This window comes from Festucalex cinctus, chromosome 6 (genome assembly GCF_051991245.1).
Source record: "Festucalex cinctus isolate MCC-2025b chromosome 6, RoL_Fcin_1.0, whole genome shotgun sequence".
NCBI classification, from domain to species: Eukaryota; Metazoa; Chordata; class Actinopteri; order Syngnathiformes; family Syngnathidae; genus Festucalex; species Festucalex cinctus.
The window spans coordinates 10,525,078-10,543,593 of record NC_135416.1 but is presented as its reverse complement, the minus strand read 5'-3'; the positions used below and the strand labels follow the sequence as shown (position 1 = coordinate 10,543,593).

At 39.3% G+C, this 18,516-nt stretch overlaps 1 protein-coding gene across 6 annotated transcripts in view; it reads right to left on the bottom strand.

Annotated features, from left to right (window-relative positions):
• The window catches only part of grin2bb (glutamate receptor, ionotropic, N-methyl D-aspartate 2B, genome duplicate b), a 118,589-nt gene extending 100,979 nt beyond the window's left edge, over positions 1 to 17,610 (bottom strand). For 3 of the 6 annotated variants that reach the window (XR_013283798.1, XM_077523118.1, XM_077523119.1), the window contains exons 1-2: positions 16,972 to 17,610; positions 11,161 to 11,794 (exon numbers count right to left, since the gene is read on the bottom strand). Coding sequence is in view for 5 of the 6 variants with exons in the window: in XM_077523118.1 (XP_077379244.1) it covers positions 11,161 to 11,169 (9 nt within the window). In the remaining variant the exon portion in view is untranslated. Of the gene's footprint in view, positions 1 to 11,160; positions 11,795 to 16,075; positions 16,192 to 16,971 lie in introns of all 6 variants that reach the window. The other 3 variants (XM_077523115.1, XM_077523116.1, XM_077523117.1) reach the window with 3 other exon arrangements.
• Positions 17,611 to 18,516: the final 906 nt, after the last annotated feature.

Genomic DNA, 18,516 nt, shown 5'->3' with positions numbered 1-18,516 from the left:
CCACACCGCAGTGCTCAGTCAGGTAATCAGACGTCATACGGCTGTAATGACTCCCTGCGTGGTGAGTGGAAGCCAACACATTCTATTTGAAGCCTCTGTAATTAATCAATTCGCAAAGTCAAACTGACAGAACATTTGCCAAAAAAACTTGTCTAAAAGATGGCCATGTATGCAATCGACCATGACAACTAAATCACAGTGTGGAAAGACAGGTTGTCACAAGCACTAATAAATACTTTCTAATCTAGCTGTCAGATGAAAATATTCAAAGTCTGTGTGAGATATAAAGAACGGGGGGAAATACAGTAGAAGCCAACAATAGTAATGCCTCATGACACCATTTGCAAACAGGCCAAAAATCTCTGAAAATAGACCTCGTACGTCACACAAAACCCAGCCATCATGTGACACATCAACTCAGTCAGCATCCAGTCCACAAGCCAGTTTGATTTACTTTAACTTAGACTGCTTTGTGATGCCATTGCCAGCACTGAAATGTTCAAGTGATGGCAGAGAGGAAAAATTTGATGATAGAAATGGAAAATGGAACTTATGTATGGAGTTAGAATCATGCCAAAACCCCGTAAACACAAAAAACGCGATCTACGTACACAAAACGTGATCTACGTACACAAAGAAGCATATATTCAATTCCAATTGTTTTGCGTACGTAAAAAGCAATTCTACATTTACGGATACAACTCACGTGACTTTTGGCAGTGATATTCTGCCGAGCAGTTTTACGTGCCGAAAACCCAGTACACTTTACAGCAGGGGGCGCTGTTGAATCAGCGTCTAATTGAGAGCGCGTTTGGCCAACTCGTTGAAGAACTACTACGCTGTGATTGGTCAACTGCTGGTCACATGACATATGGACGCCAGAACAAAAAGAGGGAATGTTACTTCACTGCCGAAGTTGCATAATTAAGTGCACTTTTGTCTGGTCAAGAAACTCTCTCTTGGCTAATGAGACGCACAACATATCTCCACTGTCGCACTGAGGCTGCCACAGCTTTTTAAATAACACTATATGCTCTCTTCAGCCCAGGCAAATAAACTAGACAAGGCAGGGTGACTACACACATACACGCTCACATAGATTACAATGGCAGCAGCGCGATAACAAAACACGCACGTATGCCGAGGGGGGAGGAAACGGAAGGGTTAAGGACCCATCAATCCCCTGGGGTCTTCATTACCTCATTGAAGTCATTTATTTCACCAAGCTTATATGGGTTAGCAACAGCTCTGGAATTAATTTAACAGCAGAGAGACATGTCCTTTCTAGTCAAGGTGGCACTATTGTAATATTACAAGTCCGTGGGATATATAAAAAAGCAACAACAACAAAACAATGACAGCACCTGATTAGCTTGTCTTTAAAATTAATATAGAAGTGCAATTAGTTAGTTTGAATCATAATCTCGGCATTTGAAGGAGTTCGCAAGATATAACGTGAAAAATCCAGAATGTTTCCGCCTCACACAATCAGAAGCAATAACAGTGTCTTGGGCTGATGTGTGAAGCTTTTTTTTGTGCGGCCATTAAAATTTTGGGAGTCCGCTCAGAGCAGAGCAGCTGTGGTCTGAATGATGTTTGGCTGAAGAGATGGACAGATTTTTATTCACAGAGACATCACAGGTGCCGTGGGACAAATCCTGTTCTTTAATACTTGTCATTATGGGAGAACAATTGCATAACGCTAATCAAAATCTGCTGCGATGGTAAAATTGATGCTAATTATTTCTGGGGCTGTCACTCACGACTTCTAAGGTCTTGTTCCCACATATATGAACTAGGGTTAAGCATGATCAATTCTTACGAATTATCTTGTATGGAATACATTGTTGATTAGTCAGGATGTAGTGCAGTACTTGGTTGCGACCAGCAGAGGCGCCGTTGATTCAGAGTTTGTAGCTGAGAAGAAGAACTATAGATGAACATTTTCGGTTCAGGCAAAACTGAAGCCTTTAAAGACTTTGATGGGAACTTTTCATTTCATTCTTGATAGAAAAAGTATGTTTTCTTTTCATATTTTTATTTTATAACTGAGCTCCAGGGAGGACTGCTAATCAAAGCAACCTTCTTGCTTCTTTAGGCCAAATCTCACTTTTTTGTTAGCATTGTATCTTCGACTGTGTGCCCATTAGATCGGAGGTGGAGCAGAAAAAGAACGGCGTCCTCTATCAAATCGTCATTTTTCTTTTTGGTTTGCTCATTAGTTCAGCGTAATAGGACCAAGTTCAATTTAAAACGCATGCTTGCCTCCATCTCGTCACTCAGAATCTAATCAGTCTCAAAACTGCCCAGATGAATTTCACAGATTATAAACCATGTTCTCACCTCACAAAATGCATTAAAATTCTTTTAGACTCCTCAAGAAAAAGAACATGTGACGCCATATGACATTTTTTGCCAACTTTGCCTCAGTGTGCTCACACAATTAGCATTTAGCTCGCAAGTACACTTGAAGTGTATCTCGAAAAGCCTCGCTTTATTGTCAGCACTGACATATCACACCACAACATTCCAGCTCTTACAATTTGCCCCCTTGACGGGAGCACTGCTCACTTTTAGCCTTTATTCCTGCCAGCTGATCCCCCGTGCCCTGCATCTTCATGACGCCCAGGAACTCGCTAACAACTGCCGCTCCTTCCTCTTGCAGCTGTGTCATCCCCACCTGAGGAGGAGCCGCGTCATTCGCACCTCGGCAGCTTTCTGCTTTCCAAAAACTCCTGATCTTGCCGCCACTAATTAGGTGACATCCTGCAATCCAGACCAACCGCCCCCCCTCCGACGCCACACTGTGTGTCGAAGAGAGACATATTCACATGAACAGGTGGCGGCACAGATACAGCTGTCCAATTGCATTAGCAATGATAAAAATAAAAAAAAATGTCAACGCAGAACGACAGAATGGAAGTACTGTTGGACCTTCGTTTACAGAAAATTCTATTGAATACTCAAGTGTTCGTCTCCGGTTCGAGTCCAGGCTCGGACCTTCCTGGGTGGAGTTTGCATGTTCTCCCCGTGCCCGCGTGGGTCTTCTCCGGGTACTCCGGTCTCCTCCCACATTCCAAAGACATGCATGGCGGGTTGGTTGGGCGCTCCGAGTTGTCCCTGGGTGTGCGTGTGAGTGTGGATGGTTGTTCGTCTCTGTGTGCCCTGCGATTGGTTGGCAACCAGTCCAGGGTGTCCCCCGCCTACTGCCCAGAGCCAGCTGAGATAGGCGCCAGCAGCCCCCGCGACCCTTGTGAGGAATAAGCGGTCAAGAAAATGGATGGATGGACTCAAGTCTTCGACTGCAATTATATTTTTTGCTAGGTTAAGGAACAATTATGAATACAGAAGCGAAAATAAGACATTCCACTAATTAAAGAATATGCCAAAAGAAACCAAAAGAAAGAGTATCGTCTCTTATTTCATCAGGGAAAAAATAAAGTATATTTCTATCCGTTTCCATTTTGCAGCAATTAGCATTAGAATATAGCTACGTTTCATAATTATTCACAAATCTGTTTAAAACTGTGGGGAAAACAGCTTGTTGCAACATTGTCCTGGTTGATCTCATACTTTGCTGCCACCTGTTGGCCGTTTTTGTAATAACTAAACATTGCTTCAGCCGTTCTCTTCAGTTCAGAGGCTGCATCAAAGTCTTCTGTATGCTCAAGCATTTATAAATAAAAAATAAAAAATAAAAATAAAACGTATAAATACGTCTTTGGGACACTGATAATATTTAAAATAGAACATATTTATACGGTTTTGGGAGCAAATGAGTTAAGATACACTGATGAACCTGGTAGCTTCCTGAACTTTTTTGTTCAGATTTTAAATCAAGGTGTCAACTGTCCATGATTTTAAATATTTTGCAAAATCTGAAAAGCTGTTCAATAAACATCCGCCATTAAAAAAAAAATCAAAAAAGTTAAAAGTTGGATTTTTTATTTTTTTTTATGCAATTTTTTTTCTCTGCCTCCTTGACTACTAATAATTGGTACAAGCCCTAAAAAAATAAAACATGTTGGTCTATCGCTATTTTAAAGGGTAAAACAGCACCGCTACATGGATACTAATTAATCTCCCATGTGCCGATAGAGTTTCCCATTTTATATTAAAATTCAGATATGGGAGGCTATATGGCTGCTTTGAACAAACGAGTCATTTGTGTTTGTTCAGTCTGACAATAACCCTAAGCTGAGAGTGACAAACAACTTGACGCCTCTTTTTTTTTTTTGAAGAATATTTAATAATTACATCCGCCAAGCTACCACTTGTAAAATAAGTTGAACTGAGCTTCAACAGGTCAAACAATTGTTGACTAGCACGCTTCACTGGATCCCTATTAAAGGTTAGCGATTGATTGCAATTCACCCAATTACTGTCAGAAGTTTGCAATCAGATCGTCTCCCTCCTTCTTCGATTCCCATGAGGACACGCGTCTCCAGAGTTGTTTCATCTTCGCACCTCAACCCTTTTCCTCAGCGCGTGCATCTCATCTTTTTCTTTTGTTCTGTCAGAGTGTTCCATCTATGTGGAACACCTTCAGAGCGGTAAAAGACCCCCTTTGGACGTGGCACGCAAAGTGGCAGTTGATGATGAAATTTGTGAGCGTGTTATTCGTTGTCACTTACAACCAGGACGCAAAAAGATCGCAGCGTCTTGAAGAGAGAAAACAAGAGAGCTCAACCGAATGAGGGAGGAAAAAAAAAAAAAAGCATTTATGTTGCACACGTTGCAGATCTGTGCTGCAGATGTGGGGGGCGAGCGCTGTTTGAGCAGCACGCCAAGGAGCGCAACAGCGTGGGTAGAGGCGGCATCGCAGCATCGGGCCCCCTCCTCTCTATTATTAGCTTCTTCCTCCTCCTATCACAGTCACACATGACGAGGTGTAGGGAGGGCGAGGTAGAATTTAAAAAAAAAAGAAAGAAAAGAAAAAAAAAGGATGCGATTCACTCTTGCTTGTCACTTTTTATATTCACCATCCGAATACACGTTGACGATTATTCATGTTGCGTAAGAGTCAAAATTTGGAGTTCGCAGTTCCATCAGGATTTCATAATGCTTTGAGCTGGTTCTCATGGGAATATGGTCTTATTTCAGGCAAAACACTATCGCTTCTGTCCATATGGCGCCACCATAATGAACAAATACTGAAAGTTCTTAAGTGTTGCTTCAAAGTCAACCTTAAACATTTCTTGACAATAATATATGTGGCGTCACTAGTCTAAACATGACATTCTGATTAATATTACATTTGTGGAATATGAGTTAAGCAGCAAAATCCAGCCGTTTTGATCCACCTCAAAAAGCCGCCATTTTGCCATTTGCTGCCGACATCACAGTTGCTCAGGTCTCAGGCAACGACCCATCACAGCTCACCTGTTTTATGAAGCTGAGCTGCGATTGGTTGTTACCTGAGACCTAAGCAAATAGGAGCTTTCACACCGCAGGAACCAATTACAGAACTTCCCTATTCCCTGCGAGTTCGTCAAAAGTTTGCGTTCACACACAAAACTGGTTCTGGGTCTGGGGGCTCTGGGCCAGACCTACCCAAGCTCCTAAGCCCGAGGAGGGTATTTTGGTACCCTGAACGTTACATGGGGGTATGCCGTGCTGACAAGCAATGATTGTTTGTTTGAATTTGAGGGGGTATCGGCTGCACAGCCGCCATTATCCTAACTGCGAGCATGCAGTTGTTTTGTTTTGTTACTGCAAGCGTACAGTATTTACAATGAAAATGACATCAATACTGGTCAGGTATCAGGTAAAAAAAAAACAATCACACTTCAGCTTCAGAAAACAGGTGAGCTGTGATTGGTCGTTGCCTGAGCCCTGAGCAACTGTGATGTCATCTTCAGTCGACAGCAAGTGGCAAAATGGCCACCCCCTGAGATGGATAAAAGCAGCTGGATTTTGCTGCTTATTGTTCCGAAAAATAACACAAATGCAAATAGAACACAGCAACACTTTGCCGGTATACATTCTGGACGTGTGAAATCGACCTGTTTTGCATATATATTGTTCCCAGAATGCACTGCATGGCGCAGTTAATGATGTTATAAGGACGTTTATCCTTGTCATATCTATTTGTGTTACCAGTAATTGAATTTGTGTCGTATTTAACACATTTATGTTGGTGTATGATTACAAAAAAAATAATAATAATAATTAAACAAACTGTAGTTAAAGTTGTGTGTAAAATAATGACATCCCGGACGACGATTCCCTGGACAAGTTGCATTGGTCATCTGAGGACTGCTTGTGAAATTACAAAGTTATATGTTTTGATTGTGGCTGGCTGATGAATTAGTCGGACATTACAATTTTTTTTTTTTTTTTTTTTTTTTTTTACTTTACAAAATTATCTCGCGGGCCAGATTAAACCCATTTGCGGGCCTAATCCGGCCCGCGGGCCGTATGTTTGACACCCCTGTTTTAGACTATCCAGTCTAAATGAATAACTGAAATAGTGAAATAATGTGGTTAACCAACACCCTTATAAAGGAGAAAAAAAAATGCAACTAGGAGTTATCCCTGAGTCACTCTGTCACCACTTTGCACATGCCCTCCTCACTCCTCTCCCTCCCCTATCGTCATCTCTCAGTCAACAACAAACACCAGGCTGCTCAGCACCTGTAATCTTCCACAACTCAATCAACATTTGTAAAGCTGCTCACGCGTGGCAGCTCGTATCCAAAAGTGACTCATCGGGCCGCGCGCAGCCAACATCTTGTTGCCGCTCGCTCTCCTGCCGTGTGCGCTCCACCTCGACTGCTGCCACTCTGCACACAGTCCACACCACTCCAGCAGGGGACGCGCCCGCCGTCCGCATCATAAGTGAGTCGCTGCTCGGCTCCCGTAATCCCTTTTCGATACACAGACCCCCCAAAAAAATGCAACATCACGACTCGGCAATGTCACGGCCCTCCTTGTTGCTCACACTCGCAAGAGTGAGTGTGACGCCTGTGCACAAAGCTGCTGGCATCCTGTTCGCACGTCTTTCAACAGGGAGCTTGTCCTCCAAGCAGTACTGTGAACAGAGTTCACAGGCAGTACGCTGCAGTGTCAGTCTATGATAGGGAGTCATGCAAAATATCGATAGCAATATTGCAGTGTTCCCCAGATATATCATTGTTTTATCGTTCAATCCCCTTGCTGTATTGCCATTTTTTTTTAAAGATTATTTTATAGTTTTTTGTTTAGTTTTTCTTACACTGTACCAACAAGTTTGAATTTAGGGTTGCGCGCCTTCGGTGTAGTACCACGTTATACCACAACATGCCTGGCAGCACTGAGGTCAACCGGAAGAAATGCCGTGTCATGAAGAGCAAGAAGAATGCTTCAGTATACAGTAGTACAGTACAATGATTGCCTTTTTAATAAAATCACCTGCTCTGTTTGTGTGCGTTTCTGCTCCACGTGTTGAAATGGCAAATGTTTGAAGGTTTATAATTACCATAAAATCCATGTTGATTTCTGTTATCCCGTGCAATGGATGAAATTATATGGTTTGGCAAACATTTTGGTGTTTAAATTAGGGCTGAACCGATTCATCAAGCAGCCAATATTATCAACAAAAATTGGCCAAAAAAACAAAAAAAAACATTTTACGCTCTGTCTTTATTGTTGTGTTAAGGGACCAAAAATAAGTTATTAAATGTTTTAATTAATTGGCTGATTAATTGGCTACCGGAATTTTATTCTGACAAATGTCGGAATTGGTATCAGTCTAAAATAAATGCTTATTGTTATAAGTTAAATATGTTTAATTATATTTTTTGTTTTGTTTTATGCATTGGTTTTATGGTAAACTTTACTTGGGAGTGAAAGACAGCTGAAGCAAGCACATTTTGCGTAGCTTTAGGTAGAATTTTTGTCGTAAATGACATTATACTCTAAAAAGAGAATTGTTGAACAAATTTAAGATTACAAATTGAATTGTTGACCAACTAAAAAATGTCTTCAATTGGTACCACACGATTGAATTAAGTTAATACTGTTATGTTCTGAGGTTGGATCCCAAAAGCGCAGACACAAATAAGATTTTAACTATTCGCAGAACATCGAGAGGCGTAGAACAAACTTGACTAGACACGAAACAATGAGGATGCATCAAGAAGCACGAGACGCCAAGCCCCCTTGGGCTGTGGAGATGCACAGAGGAACCGAGGTAATAATCCGACAAACGCACACTTCTCGGTTTGGCTTAAATAGACAGTGACTTGATCGGATTGGCTGTGGCTAGACATGTGGGTAACAGGACTGACATGGAATTATCTGATTGTCTGTTGACCAAGTAAAGAGATTAAACATTCTTGACTTCACATAGTTCCTGACATCACATAGCGTTTTTTCCAGTTGAAACCAGATGATGGTTACATCAGTTCAAAACAGACACTTGACCTCACAGTTATGACCCAAACATAACCCTTGCATGACCCATACTTAACCCTGGCATGACAAATCTAAAGTGAATATATTTAGTTTAATTAATTATGAGTTCATTAAACTTAACTTTCCTTGAATTAAGTTAATACAAAGTGAATATATTAACTTTACGAACTCGTGGATTAACTTAATTCAATCGTGTGTTACCAATTGAAGCAATTTTATTAAGTTGGTCAACAATTCAATTTGTATTATTAAATTGGTTCAACAATTCTCTTTTTAGAATTATACCTTTCAAGACCTTCGACGGGGAATGTTAAAAGAATATTCACAGACTCTGTAAAATGTTAAGATTCTGCCTGTACAATTAATAAAGTATTTTATGATCACATAACTTTTGATTCTTGGCTGATTATTTTAAATTCCATTATTTCCGATGGGAAAAATTGTTTCCACCAGGATACTAGATACAAATTGCGTTGTGTTGCCTTTGTGTTGATTATAGTACTTATCACGCTAGTAGATCGGTGATGAAGCTGTCGTGTTTTGTTGTGGGAGGGCCATCGTGTCCCACACCTGCTGTGAGTCATGCTCATGGATCATAATGAGACGCTTCATCACATTGCGGTGAATGCGCATGTGGGAAAAGCGCCGTTTGAATCTGCCTGTCAATTTTCACTCAAAGTTGAGGGGGGTAAGAGACAAAAAAAAAAGATGGGCAAAGAATGTAATCCGCGCACAAGGCAGAAAGCCAAAGAGAAATCCCGGAGCCATTCCCCTAGCAGAGGATGTGCATAGACGGGATTTGACATGTTTTCCATTTCACACACAATCAAAAGAGGCTGTGAAGGTTACGCAGTTTGGCCGGCTCACTGAGCTTTCCAAGGACTTGCTCATTAATGTTCACCAAATACAGCTTGTTCATACAGGAATTAAGTTGGATTTTGTTTGAAATGTAATGAACCACACTTTTAATGAATCCTTAACTGCTGGGGAAAAAAAGGGTTCTATTGGCGGGACATTGTGTTCATATTTATAATAATTGAAAGATTATTTTTTTTCCATCTAATTTTGTTAATGATGCGTTAACGAAAACCATGTCCACGTACTATAAGAAACAATGAAAATTGTTAATATAGAAATTAGGCAGGAAATGGACTTTCCCATGTGTTCAATGATCTGACACTATATGAGATTCAATTTTTAAATTAAACTACTGAAATTAATTACCTTTTCTACTATATTGTAATTTATTGTGTGTCTATAGAACATACAGAAACTAGGGTCAGGCATCTTTGTAGTTTTTGCTTAATTGTTAGTGTTTTGGGTGTCGTATCTGTGACTTTGCCTTTTGTCTGTATTGTTGTATGTCTTGTGTACCATTACGGACAATTCTGAACATTTCTTGACATGCTGCTGCCACGTTATGTTACTTTCATACTTCTGAATCTCTACGAACACCAACAAAAAGTGTAGTGTCTCGTACCATCCCGCTTGCTACCTTTGTACAGTTGTTATTGTCTAGACCCGTTTCGCCCCATGTGAAGCTGTGTGCTTATTGAAGTCAGAACCTTGTTATCGTTTACTTCGGAAAGATGGAAATATCAAGACATGAATAATATGTCAAGGGAGGCTGTCACTTCAGATGAATCTAAATGTGTCAGTCAGTGCTTCCAAAAGACATCTTATTAGTGCACTGTGCTATGTATCGATTGTCAAAGTGTAATGATTCTCTAGAGTAGCAGACTTTAAAAAAAAATATATATATATTATTTGAAGAAAGCATCTACTGTGCGGGAAATCCTTGAATGCTTTTCATTTGCGCGTGTATGACATTTCGCATTATGTGCTAGCATTAGCATTAAGCTAGTACTAAACGCCTAAGCTTCATGGTTGTTTTAAATACACAACATGTAATTCTAATGGTGTAATGTTAAGTTAACTGTGAATGGCAATAAACAGCACAAAGCCTCTCTCTCTCTCTCTTTTTTTTTTTTTTTTTTTTTTTTTTATAAATTGTGTACTCGTTCAAACTGCTGTTTGTTGTTAAGTGAGTTAGCAGAGCCACCACGTAGCACTGATATTTCAAGGTTCTGCTTCTAAGTCCAAAGCAGAAAAAAATGTCCAAGGCTGGCCACATCTTGAAAAACTTTTAAGTCGTGTCACTTGTATCTCAAGGCACCACTGTCGACCAGAACATAGGGACCAAATAGCGAGGAAAAAAAGCATGTATAATTCAAATTTCATGATAGATTACATAGATAGCTCCTAGCTAGCTAGCTAGCTAGCTAGATAGGAGCTATCTATGGATAGATAGATAGATAGATAGATAGATAGATAGATAGATAGATAGATAGATAGATAGATAGATAGATAGATAGATAGATAGATAGATAGATAGATAGATAGATAGATAGATAGATAGATAGATAGATAGATAGGGCTTTTAATGATGCATAAGAATGAACAAACTAATATCAGCTTGAAATATAAAGATATTTCCAGACCCTTTCTACTACATGACAATATTTGTTCAGCAGTAATCTCCAGTGGTCAGTCAGTGGCCTAAACACTCGGAAAATGCATCAGTGGAGATAATGCACTCAATACGTTTATTTAATGGCATTTCAGGTGATTATGATGTACTGCATTTTTATTTAAATTCCTCCATTAAAGGCCCAGGGAGCAAATACACGGCCTGCCACTGGAGACACTTTTGGGGCAAGGGCTTGACAGACACATGTCCAATTACTCAGATGGCTGGCCTACCTTGAACATTGCCAGCCCGGATCTCCTCACTGCTCTTCACAATTGGCATGATGGAGTAAGCTGGGATTCGACTCCTCCTCTCATAGCCTCGGATGAAGGGTAGGTGGGCACAGGAAGTCACACACAGGAGGCCTGAAGGCGGGTGGGCGTTGGGTAGTGCAGCGGAATTGGCGGGTGTCAAGTGTGAGGCGGTCGGGGTTTCGTAAATTCAATTACGAGTGATGTGAAGCCTTGAATTGGTAACGGAAATAAAGTCAACCCCAAGCGTGTCGGAATTTTAACTTGCCGACCACAAGATGTGAATTACGAGAAAGTAAAAGATGAGGGCCGAGGGTGATGGAACATCATTGAAGAGATGTTGCTTCGTTGGCTTTTTTTTTTTTTCTTTCCCTCTCGCTCGCACCAACGCTGGCGACAGCTCAGCCAGGTCTCCTCCCAGAAGTCTGTGCGAAACACGGTTGCCGTGGAGATGAGAAGGAGATGAGAAGCAGTGTACCGTATGTATTTATATATACTCCTCTTCTTTCCTCCTGCTCTTTTCCTCATGGACTTCTTATGCGCCTGTTGACTTCGGTTTCTAGCCAGCCGTGTTTATCGCTTTCTCGGCTCGACGTTTGCGCTCGTCTTCTTCTATCTGAAGGAAAGAAGGAGAAAAAGAATCACAAAATGATTTGTTTGCGGACGGATGAGCATCACTTTGCATACACTTGAATAATCAATGTCAACATGCTGGAGCTTCTTTTTTTTTTTTTTGCAGTTTTGCGGTTCTGTTTGAGGACAAGAAACACTTTGGTGCTGCGTGTACGCAAACTGTCATTGACACAGAGATGCATCTCAAATCAAAATATTGTAGATTAATTTTGGAACATCAAGGACATGATAAAAACTCCACAAACATTAAATTTCAAATTAACTTTTGCAGGGGAAGTAACTGATTCATGGATTTAGTGTTATAATCACTTAAGTGTTCCATAAACATTGGCATCAGCAAAGATGAGATGAAAATATTTTCAGAATTTTAATTCATTAATTGTACATATGAATGAAAAAGATTCTGAATTGTCTTAAAGTACAATAAATCAGGTCTTCCGTAAATGTAAGAATTTTTATTTTTTTGTGAACAGTAAATGTCAAGAAAACAGTAAATTACTTTTAAAGAAAAACTCGGCCTTTAAAATTCTATTTTCTTATCAATTTATGGGAAAAGGAGATATTAAAATAATTGAGTCATGGTTTTATGAGTCGATATCAGGCTCAAAGAGGAAGACTGTTTTGATATTATTAGATTATTAAAACTCATTCCTACTTTTCAGAAGGCAAATTCCTAACAAATTACAGTTTTGCAATACAGTGTTCACATTTCCTGAAATAAATGAATTACAGTTTTCAAAATTACACAATGAAAAAGTGAATTTTCACTGTGCATAATAATTATATGAGTTTGAAATGAAGTTTTTAAAGTTACTGTAATGCACATGTACAGTGGAAACTCAAAAGTCAAACGACTCTGACGTCATACAATTGGACCAGTTTCCAGGGGGGGGAAAAAAAAAAAAAAAAGTCTCACAAAGCACGGAAGAACATGCAAATGCCACACAGGAAGGCAAAAGATTGAGGTATGAATCACGAGCAGGTGTTTTGTTTGTTTAATGTTAGCATAATAATAATAATTGCATACCAGTTACACATTTTAAAGTGTGACTCAAAAGGAACTGTAAAGTTAAAGGTTTAACAGCAACAGTTTTGACTCTGGAACAAATGATTTGTTTTGATTATTTCATATTCGGTTTTGCTGTACTGTTTGTATACTACTGTAGTCACAAAACCTTTACAGGTGAATTTCATTTAACATTCCCTAAACTTCTGAATACCGATGGCCAACTGTTCAACTTATTTGTGTGTATTGCGATAGACGCGGATAATTGCAATATCTTCTAATCCTTACTGGATGTACTGCTTATTGTTGTTGCTGCATTTAATCAGGGATGCTAACAATGCACACACCCTCCTAATGACTCCTCTTCTGAACATAAATCCTTCATTAGACTCACACCCAAGAGGTGGTCGTGTCCTTTTAAGCCTTTATATTTAAACAGCCATGCGCTGCTAGCGTAGCATCTCCTCACCACTCGTCTAAATCATTCACACAGTTTGGGCACAGAATTGCACCCTTTAACTCTATTTGAATCTTTTAACAGCATTCAGCGTGGCAATAGAAAGAATTTAAGCAAGTTGAGTTTGGCAACTTTTTTTCCCCCCCTTAAATAACCGTGTTTTCAATGCACCACCACACCACGAGACAGCTTTTAACAGGATCTTTAAATCTGCTTTAAAAATAATACAGTCTCATTTTCCTCACTCATCACTAAATTTGCTCTAAGTTAATGCTGTTGAAGTTAAAGCGTTAACTAATTAATTAATCTTAAAAAAAATATTGCATTAATCATGTATTAACGTTGCTGACAGAAGATGGTTACGTTAAAGGGAGGTTGTGTATGAGCAATACATGCATTAAAGTAAAGCATTTAATAAATGTTTATGTATAATATTCAGAATAATTGTCATTTTTTTTTCCATTTTCAATTATGCAAGTAATTCACTGAAAGAGAAAAAGAGGAGGATGAGCGTGTGCAGGGGATCAAAAAATGTTGAAGATGTCTTCATAACATGAAATGTCCAAATAATTAACACATAACAGGTGCTGGTCAAATTTGGCGGGCAAAAAATGTTGATTAAAAAAGCCTTTTTAATTAAGCGATTAATCGTGATTAATCAAAATTCTAAGATGTGATTAATCCGGTTAAAAAAAAATTATCGTTTGACAGCTCTACTCTAAATGTCATCTTGTTTTTAAACATGTCAAACAAAGCTTAAAGTTTAAATCATCAAATACATTTTTGTGAGACTTCAGCTCAGAGAACATTAAAGGCTGCATTTGTGCTTTGCTTTTTTTTTTGAAGGAAGAAGGTAAACATTGTTGACAGGTGGGAAAGTGTGATGATAACCATAGAACCAGAAATGGAACTTTGATGGTGTCAGAAAGTCTTCAGCTCAATATGAGATCAATTACATACACAAATACATTTTATTTCACACATTTCACACAATTCATTTTAATGTAATTTTTATTATACAGTGGATATTAGATGTGTGACGATATATCGATATTGCGATAAATCGTGATACGTTGTCCCCCGATATATTATCGATACGCCTACGCAAGTATCGCGATATTTGTAGGTAATATACAGCCACGACAACAGCTCCACTGTTCATGACTTATTGAGCAATTACTTGGCAGGCCATTAGGGGGAGCACTTCATAAGAGTGGCGGGGAAATGGACGCAAGTCTTCATGCAAAGAAGACTCATCAGCTTACTTTGACTTGTGGAAGACAATTATCTGTCCAGCAACTGACTCACTTTTGCGTACCTTTAGATGAAAAATGTGGATTATATCTTCAATTTTAACATTTTAAAACACATTTTATGTTTAGACTTTTTGAATGATACCATTTCTGAGGAATATTAATATTGATTTCATTAAGTAATTTTATTTATTTATTGACTTTTGCAATGTTGCACAAAAAAATGGTGTTATAGTTTATAAAATGAAACAAATGACTATGTGACTGACTGACATGTTGCATGACAAGTGTGTTTAAGAAGGGTAAAAATTTGTTGACAGAAAGTTGTCTCTGTTAAGAAGATATTTGTATTAGTTTAAGAAAATACACTAAAGTACTCAGTGTGAAGAAGACACCAGTTTAAATATTGTGTTTCAGTGATGGTACAAAAATAAATGATTTTCTCATTGAAAAACGTAGTTTTATCGTAGACTATCTGTCATTTCTGGGGTCACGCCAGGGTTAAGTTTGAGTTCATGACCTGTTAAGCTGTGTTCACGAGGTCAAGTGTCTGTTTTGAACTGATGTAACCATCATGTAACCATCATCTAGTTTCAACTCGTTTTAGGCTATGTGATGTCAACCTTTAATCCTTTAGGTGATATCTGGACCTATGTGGTGTCGTTCTTTAGTCCTTTACTTGCTACAACCAATCAGATCGATTCACTGTCTGTTGGCGCAGTCTGAGAATTGTGTGTTTTGCCAGATTATTGCTTTCTGTCCCTCTGTGCAACTCTCTTTGTTTCTCGTCTAGTCAAGTTTGTGCCTCTCGATGTGAATACATAGTTAAAACCTTATTTGTGTCTGCGCTTTGGGATCCAACCTTCAGCACACGACACTATCGTGCATTTATGACCTGACCGATATATCGATAATCGCGGTATCGTCATATTGTGAGATAATCGTTATAGTGAGCCTTGTATCGCATATCGTATCGTATCGTGAGGTACCCAGAGGTTCCCACCCCTAGTGGATATCTATCCAGATTTAATTGTTTTGAAACAAGAATGTGATGAAAGTCCACTGAGGTTCCCTTGTTGTAAATTAGTCTCGCACTAGCAACATTGTGAATTCCCTATCAAAATCCACCATGACGAGCAAACACAGACAAATGTAATTGCATAATCGCGATTACATGCGCCTGGCATTAAGTGCCACACTTCAACGACTGAGTCGACTTATGTAAGCCACATTTGAGCTGCTTTCTGCCATAAATCAGAAAAGGTCAAGGAGTGAGGATTTCCTTTATCAACTCAAATCCTCATCAGGTGATGTACTGCTACTGCTGCGTATAATTCACGTACGCATACATATAGATAGACGGATAAAGATCAAAAGCTGGGCCCTGGAAACAACCAATTAGTCACAGCGGGGTGAGAGGAGGTTTAAATAGCAAGAGAGGAGCTGCTATGCTGAGGAAAGTTCATGCACAATACATTTCCATGCAGGTCAGTCCTATGTGCACACACCTTACTGCTCATGCTCACTTGTGCTATAGACTCTACTCACCTAATGATCTCTTTTCTGCCACACACAAAGAGATGTTTTACAGGGCAGCGCAGTTGAGACACAAAAGCAAAGGCAACGCAAAAAGGAGCGGCCCATTTTGCCTTCATGAGGGCATCCTATACACAAAAAAGGTGACAATGTTTCGCCTTAAAACGCCCACAAAAAGGTGCAAGAGCAATCAAAACAAAAATGAGGGCGAGAGAGTGGCGGCGTTGAGATCGTTTAGTCATGTCTGTTATGGAGACATGGCTATTATCTGTCTATCAGTCTGTCTCGCTCTATTGAACACTCGGTAGGTGGAAGCTTGTGAGGCTATAGATAAAATAATAAAAACATGGTTAAGTCGTTGTTTCAAATATTTGGATAGTTAAAAAGGGTGAGTTTGTAAATGTATGGAATAAATATGACAGTTGGAATTAATGGAAAAACTCAAACTCAAAGCATGTTGACTCAATTTTATGAGCAATGTATACCTACTAGCCAAAATTGTATTGAAAGTCTTTCTCATATTCCAACAAAGATAAAGCAGAAAAGGAAAGTGGTGTGTGAACAGTTTGTTTCCCAAACTTTTTCACCACAAAAACACAAATCAAAAATGTGTTTTTCCCTCACTATCCAAACTTTTAAATAACGATGCCATAACATTAATAAAACACCGCAGACTGAATTTATTACAACAAATATGAATCAACCAAGAATATTAGCTTTACTCCGTCAACTGTCACCCCGATAAAAAATCCACTTGCTCCCCGTTTCGTACCCCGACCTTGAGATTGGGCAACCATGTTTGAGTGCATGTGCGTGAGATAATTGGTGTGTGTTTTATGCATACGTAAAGCACACACAAATACACACAGACAGACAGATAGACAGACACTAAACGATAGTTAACCTACCTAGAGTAACATCTAAGAATCCCGCAAGAGTGTGGTGCAAAGTAAAATGGGTGTGGAGGGGGACCAAAAGAGAAGGGAAAAAAAGGGGAAAAGTCATTCACGTAGTTGATTGTTTTTTTTTTAAAGTAGTATAATTGATCCAAATTGGTAAAAGGTGAGATATACAGAAAGAGATGGAATGACAAGAGTGACAAAGAGGAAAAGAAATGATGGCAATGGCAAGGTAAGTCCACTTTAGTCTGTCATAAATAGAGAAAATTGTACACCAGGTAGATGGAGAAATAGATGAAGAGGCAGATAACGGACAGAGAGACTATGTGAAAAGAAGAAGCACCTCCCAGCACCGCGATGAGGAAGAGGAAAAATATAAAACGAAAGAAAAAATGGAATACTCCAAAGCCTTCCGTGTTTGCTCTTTTTAGTGAGGCAAAGAGTGGGGGGCTTTCAGTTTGAACACCCCACGCTCTCTCGGAGTGTCTTCTCTTGCTTTCCTCCTCAAAGAAAGACGCGAGCGTCCCTGTGGATGAAGCGCTAAGCCTTCGCCTGCGCAGATGTTGGACATGGCACTCGCAAAAAGTGTGAAGGCGAGAGCACCACTGGTTGGTGTGAGGCGCAACGCTCAACTCAAAGTGTGCTCACTTGCTCTCCTCCAAAGAGAGAGAGCGAAAGCGAAGAGGAAAGCGAGGGCTCTGTTGAGGTGGGGTCCCTCATAGGATGTTCAATGAGATGCTCCAAAAGGGATGCTGCAACAATTGGGAAGGCAAGTCTTGCATACTCGGAGCAATGGCGCCCTCTGTTGGTATATTCTAGAAAATATGATTCAAGTATGCAAGTAGGCTACTGAGTAGTAACTGGTGGTGAATATCCTTTGATATATATATATTTTTCAAATCAAAGCATGCTCCAGGATTGGCGGTATGGTAGAATCTATAAATGTGTTTTTTTCCATCACAAAAACTTTTCATTTTGAACAGGGGGGTGCAGTATATGTTTACACCCACTGTACAGTCTGTTTAAATGTGAATTAAATGTTGGTTGCAGACCCTTATAAAATAACGCACATTAATCATTCATTCCCAGCCATTTTCACTGAAGAAACCCCCTTCGCTCCCGGCTATTTTGCTGGATTTTGACTGATTTTGCAAGGCCCACATATTGTGTTCTATTGCTATAAAAACATGGAATCTACAAAAAAAAAAAAAGTCTCATATTTCATCATTCTGTTTCCGTTTTGCAGCAATTAGCATTAAGAATATATCCAAGTTTCATCATTATTCACAAATCTGCTTAGAACTGGGGGGAAATAGCTTGTTTTCATCATGGCCCTGGTTGATCTATTATACTCTACTGCCACCTACTGGCCATTTTTATAATTACTAAAATTGTTTTCACCTATTCTCTGCAATTGATAGGCTGCATCAAAACAAAACAAAAAAAACGCATAAATACATCTTTGGGACACTTAATATATCTAAAATAAAACATATTTATACAATTTGGGGAGCATACGAGTTAAAAACGACCAAAAACGAAGTAAGCAGCAGC